This window comes from Oreochromis aureus, linkage group 3, assembly GCF_013358895.1.
Source record: "Oreochromis aureus strain Israel breed Guangdong linkage group 3, ZZ_aureus, whole genome shotgun sequence".
Lineage (NCBI taxonomy): Eukaryota > Metazoa > Chordata > Actinopteri > Cichliformes > Cichlidae > Oreochromis > Oreochromis aureus.
This window is the reverse complement of record NC_052944.1, coordinates 44,713,483-44,720,076: the sequence shown is the minus strand read 5'-3', so window position 1 is coordinate 44,720,076 and position 6,594 is coordinate 44,713,483. Positions and strand designations below refer to the sequence as shown.

General features: G+C 40.0%; 1 protein-coding gene across 1 annotated transcript; it reads right to left on the bottom strand.

The window, feature by feature from the left end:
* Nucleotides 1-1,721: 1,721 nt before the first annotated feature.
* On the bottom strand, nucleotides 1,722-4,810 carry LOC116313312 (nuclear factor 7, ovary-like). Its single transcript, XM_031730953.2, has 2 exons — nucleotides 4,720-4,810; nucleotides 1,722-4,683 (listed from the first exon to the last, which is right to left on the bottom strand). Exons 1-2 carry the CDS (start codon nucleotides 4,790-4,792, stop codon nucleotides 3,308-3,310), a joined length of 1,449 nt encoding a protein of 482 aa, XP_031586813.2. The 5' UTR covers nucleotides 4,793-4,810; the 3' UTR covers nucleotides 1,722-3,307.
* Nucleotides 4,811-6,594: the final 1,784 nt, after the last annotated feature.

The window sequence follows — 6,594 nt, the reverse complement described above, 5'->3', positions numbered from 1 at the left end:
CACTGAAAATGCAACGTCAAGATGAACAGAATCAAACTTTTGGGAGTGGAGCGAGTAATGTTGTACATTCATTTTATTCAATAATGTATCAGCACATGCAGTAAGGTCGGGTATCGTCACTGATTTCTAGAATCAATTCCAATTCACAAGTTCCCGATTTGATTTGATTCAATTTTGCCTCAGACGGTCAGAAATATTATAATTCTGATCATTTATTAGTACTGACACTTGTGAGACTTCAGAACTGTAAACATCACAGCAGATGCCTTTGTGTCAAAGTAACTGAGGATAAAACACAGAAAACATGAAGGAGATTTTTCTAGGCTCAATTTTTATAGCAGATAACCTTAAAAATATTCTGCAGTAGAACTAAAATGGAAGAAAATCATGAATCAACATATGAACATTACCTGATGCTGCTGAAGTGAAGCAAAGCAAAGTTAGAGGTTGAATTAGAGATACAGTTAAATGTTTTGCAATTTGGCATCATCGTGGATTTGTTGCAGGTCATTTCTAAAAAAACCCCCAAAAACAAAACAACAACAGCAGCTAACAGCACTGTACACAGCAGTAGACTGGTGTGTGATAAGGAAGCGCATAATGCAAAAAACAGAGATTTGAAATGGGAAACTGTGCTTAAAGTACACTGAGAGAGAGAAAGCGCTGTGCAGAAAGTGTGATTTTATCGTTGTGGAAGTAAAACAGCCAAAGTAAGAGGGAATTCATCACAATGTTTATCAGACGTTGAAGTTTGGATCTTCTTTTGCTGCTGGCACAGTGAATTTTGGCCGGAGTGATCAAACCTGCAGCTTCAGAATCTGTGAGATGTCGACTTCCAGCCCCGACCGCTTCTCTGCATACTTGCCTTTGGGAGAGAAATCCAACATCTCACAGATTCTGATTCGCTGGGTCTGCACTTTGTGTGGAATCTGTTCACCTGCTCTCATTTACAGTTTTAGCTGTTTGGTGGTTCTTGAAATAGTTTTCTGAGTTTTATATCATGATATGTGCTGCGTGGCAGGCAGGATTGGACCCAAACTCATAAAACAGTCCAAAACATAAACTCACAAAAACTAAACTTAGAAAACTGGAAACTAGAAGCAAAAGCACTGGGAAAAGAAAACTCTAACACCCTGAAACTAGAAACACAGGGAGATTCACATACATGAGGTGGTATGATGCGACAAAGGGCTACGGCAAACACAGGGCTCAAATATAGAGAGGATATACAGAGGAGTAATGAGGGAATGGGAAACACAGCTTAGACAAAACGAGACAAGGGAAGCAAAACTAGAAACACTGACATGAAACACAGACTTTCAAAGAGGAAACAGGAAATATAACACAGAGATGCAGACTAGACACTGAGGCAGAGAGACCTGACTGACCGGGGGAACATGAAGCACAGAGACAAAGGGTAACCAAACGTGAAACACAAGGGGTACAGAAACAGAAACTCCAAGCTTCTCTAACACTACTCAAGAAGTATAAATCAAACACAAAACACTGGGTCACCTGAGATTCTGGCGTTTATGCCAAAATACATTTATATTTAAAAATCGATTCAGGATTTAATGAATCAATTTGGCTTTATTCAACTTAAAACATGTACCTCGCCCCGCATTCCAAGGGCTGCAACCTGCAGCTGTTGTATTAACAAAAAAAAGGCGTGGCAGCTCATTAGCTACACTTCACCTTATAATCAGAAGAATTTTCTTCCTACATACATCATTGTCATTTAATGTTGGATGTGATACAGTCAGAAGAATTTTTCATCAAAATACTTAAGCAATGATCACAGCGTCTCAGAAAAGGTTTTACTTGCAAGCAGTTGTGCTCTCTACAGCGCAGTGTAGAGAGCAGTGGACAGAGTAGGACTAAAGCACACTATGTCTTCCACTTATTTATAGTGGGGTTGAATTCTGAGTTTTACGAGTACTTAAATGTATGGAACTTTCCACTGCCCATGCAGACATGCTGAGAACGGTGGTCTTAATTTTATTTAAACAGCTCTCTTGCTTTCATTTCCTTCAAACAGCCTTTTTTTCCGTTTCACAAATCCCCTTTCAAGATTGATACTATTGATATTTGGATCAATCCGCCCTGCCCTCTTGGTGTAAGGCTGAAGTCATTTAATGTGGCAAAACAAAACAAAGATAAGATAAGCTGGTGAACTTGCAGAACAGTTACAGATAAATCAGTTATAATAAATGCTTTAAATAAGTTGCTAATGCTAGAGGCTCTGATCAGGCGTCCGTGTGGATCTTCTGCATTGAGGATAAGTTATTTCTTGTATAGTACATGTGGCATAACTCCATCTTACACTTTAATGTTCATCTGCATTCATCTGGGAGTTGTCAGAAAACACAAGGCAGTCTCCGATGACTTCTCAGAGCAGCAGTGTTCTGTGCAATAAAGCATCTCAGATCAGCTGGTGCCATCTTGAGGTCACAGTTGGTTATTGTGTCTGAAATCTGTTTAATTGTTCCTGTTTTCCTGTCACGCTGAAAGGGAGAAGTATTTCTTGTGTTCTTCACACATGTTCATTTTGTTCTGATGGTCCTGTGATCATCCATGGAGACAAACTTCACATAAATGTGTTTAGCCTGGTTAGTTTTTCTCAGTACAGCGGCTTGATTTTTCAGAAAAAGGATCTTTTCATCATGAATTGTTTGTTGATTGTTAATGTTTGTTTTTATTAGTTTTTTTAAAAAATCATTCATAAAAATGATTCCAAAGACAAAACAAAGAAAAGACAGAGTTAATCATGTGATTATGGCAATCCAGTATTCAGAAATATTAATTACAGAGAAACAATAATCAAAGTTTATATTGGACACAGTTTACATATCACAATGCATCATTCTAGAAACATTATTTCTTCTCCAGTGTACTTCTATTTAATAAAGTTCTATATATCCTATCTCTCCTTATACTTTAGTTCCATCATCAAGGTTATAAATGTAATTTTGTATTCACATTGCCCATACACATTACATGTATTCAAAAAACTGCCAATAAAATAAACAGTGTGCTGCTGGTTGGTCAGATAGCTTTCTAACTTCTGACATCATCACAGATTAGAAACTTGATGAAATTTTAAATGTAGTTTGGGGATCATTCAATGAGAAACAGTAAAATGATTTTCCAGGTGAAAAAGTGGACGGCAGAAACAAAGAAAGAGTGAGAACAGTGTGAGTAATAAAGATCTTTGGAACAATAAGGCAGCAGGAGGACAGCTGCAGTTTAACAGGTTTGTAACAACATTAAAATATAATTATAATGAATTAATTTACACTGACACCTTCTACAGCAGAACCTTCAATTTACCAACCACAGTGTTAATGAATGGAAACATCCTGTCAGTGAAATTGTGTGTGAAGGTGTGTATGTGTGTGTTAGTATCAGGATCAGAGAACGACAGCTTTCCTCTGTTACAGTTCAGATTCACTCTGATCCTCTGAAACTTCTTCTGTACTGAGAAAGCAGTGTCTGCAGCTGATGGTGACCATGCGTAATATTTACCTTCATAGAACCTTATTCTCCATAATCCAGACAATCTGTCTCCCTTCCTATTCTCAGACTCTGCAAACACACCCAGGTTCCACCATGTGCTGTATTCAACCTCAACATCCCAGCTGTGATTACCACAGTCAAAGCCTTCAGAGCCCAGGACAGAGTAGAACCGATCAAACCTTTCTGGATTATCAGGAAGCTGTTGTTCATCTCCTCGTCTCACACTGGTCAGATCCTCAGACAGGATGAGTTCTGGATGAGCAGTGTTTGGGTCCAGAATGATAGGAGTGTAGGAGACCATGTCCTTCATGTTGTTCCAGATGTTGAAGGTCAGATTGGCCAGGTGTTTGGCCTGGTCTATCAGAGCTCCTGAGGGCAGCTGTGGATCATCCAGCAGGGGGCAGCACTGGACTCTTTCCACTGCAGCCTTGTAGTTGTGCAGGAATGAGACGTCTTCAGCTCTCAGCTCCTCCTCTGTGGCTCTGACTGTGTCTGAAAGAGCTGCTCTCTCTCTGCTTAGAGCCTCCATGTTCTCCTTCATCATCCCACTCTTCTGCTCTTCTTCCTCCCTCAGTGCAGCCAGCCTGTCCTCCTCTTCCTCTGCTAGAAACTGGTGAAACTTCTTAAACTGCTTCTTAATCTGACTCTCTGTGTGTCGGGCCTGGACATTAATGTGTTTTGCTATTTGATCAAACTTCACTTGAAGTTCTGCACAAACCTTCAACTTCTTCTTTAAGGACTCCAGAGTTTCCTGAAGTTCCTTCTTGTGTTGTTGTGCAGCTTCATCGATGGGTCTGAATCTGTGGTTGGTGTGTTTTTCTGAGTCTCTGCAGATGAGACACACTGGCTGCTGATGGTCCAGACAGAAGAGTTTGAGTTTCTCATAGTGCAGACTGCAGAGAGCCTCTGAAGCTCTCTGATCTCCGTCTTCTAAGAACAACTCACACAGGTTCTTTAAAGCCAGGTTTACAAGTGGATCATTCCCTGAAGATCTTCTCTGACAAACTGGACACTCATGTGTTGTTTTCTTTCTCCACCATCTCTTCAGACAGTCTTTACAGAAGCTGTGGCTACATGACAGAATAACAGGATCTCTGAAGACCTCCTGACACACCGGACAGCAGAGATCGTCCACTGATCTGGAAGCCATTGAGTCTGTGAGTGAAGCTGAAAACAGCAGACAGGAGTTTTTCTCAAACTCACATTCAGTGTGTGGAGCGTCAGCAGCTTTAAGCAGCAGTGTGGGAGTTTTCCAGTTTTCTCTCCTGTAGCTCATATGAAACTTCTAGTTTGATCTGAACTCAGTCTGATCGTCTCTGCGTCTCTCTTTACTATGTATGAATAACAGCCTAGTTTTTCTCAGGTGAGTCATGTGAGGGGCGGAGCTTGGCTGTTGCTTCACTCATAAATAAGAGTGTTTCTCATTCCTGAGTTCAGATATTTCACCTGCACATGTCCCAACATGAAGACCTTTTCTGAATCTTAGAAAAGAAAGTCTCATTCAGTGGTGCTGCAGAAACTTCACGTTCAAAAGGGACGTTTTTCTGGTTGTTTAGCAGACTCATCAGCAGATTATAATGCAGGAAAACAAATACGGATCATTTCATGTGTTTAGTCCTGAGGACACTAGTCATTGGCTCATATATCAAAACCTCTGAAGTCTCCTCATTTCTCAGCCTCTCTTTCAGCTTTTAGGAGACCCGATGAACTTCAGTTAATTTCATTTCAGCTTATTTAGTGAGAAATATTTAATTATGATGCTGTGAATCTTTTTAACACTGATGTTTGAAATTTAAGTTCAGCTAAATGTTTTTTTTTTCCTATGGAAAATTTCACACTTCCTTTGAATATCTCACATGAAAAGCCTTGGAATAGTGTTGCAATTTGGAAGTGTCATGGTCCGGAGTCTGTGACTCCGTGTTTATGTTAAGTTTATTATTATTCTGTGGTTTTGGTTATCTTGGGTTTTTGTACTCTTCTGTTTCATGTTCCTATGTTGGTGTCCCCCAGTCTGTGTTCAGTCGGTGTGTTTCCTGTTTTACTTTGAAGGTCCTTGTCTTATGTGAGTGTGTTCAGTTTACGTTTCCCCTGCCTCATCAGTTGTGATTTCACCCAGGTGTGCTTCCGTCTCCCATCCCCTGATTACTGCTGTGTGTATTTAAGCCCTGTGTGTTCTCCTGCCTGTTGCTGGTTCGTCTGTGTTATTTGGTGTTTTCGTGTCTGTGAATCTCCTGCCGTCATCCTGTGAATTCTCCCTGCAAGTTGCTTTCTCTCGTGTTCAGGTTTGGTGTTTAGGTTTTAGTTTTCCCAGTGTAGTTTATATCTATGTTGGGTTTTTCGCCACACTCTCCTTTTGTTTGTTATCACTCGGGTTCTGTGTCAATAAAGCCCTCTCACTTCACTGCATATCCACATCTTGGATCCTTTGTTAAATTCCCACGGCTTAGGAAGACTGCTGCGGGAAAAGGAACATCTTCCAAATTGACATCCTGTAGAAACCAGTTAAATAGTAGTAATAAAGCCAGTAATAAAGGAATCATCTTTTAAAATTAGGCTGCTGCATAACTAGTAAAAAAACTGAAATGGTGGTAAACTGCTGTAAGAACACTTTGTTTTCCTACTAATAATCTTTGCACTTAACGAACATGTATCCAGATAGTCAGACATCAGTTTAGACAGTTATATTTATCTTTATTCACAACTCAAATAAATAACACGGAGGAAACCAGACAGAATTTGTCTTTTGGATTCCTGAAATAAACAACCAGCATTCCACACACAGATATTAGGAGTTGCAGGTATTTGAACAGCCACTGAAACATATTTAACTAATCATGTCAGCATGCTCTTATTTTGATAGTTTAGTCAGCAGAACCTCGGCCCTGTTTCTTAACACTTCTTATCTGTTTTTTGCTTTTTAATAGAGCTCAAGCGCTATGAAGATCTTGATTCCTGTAAATAAAATCTGTAAACCGGTCTCTTCTCTCTGGATTCTGCTTTGCAGTTGCAAACACTGGCATCATGGCACAGAACAATAAACCATCAAAAGCTCTCCCCCCGCTCCTCCCAGGATTCATT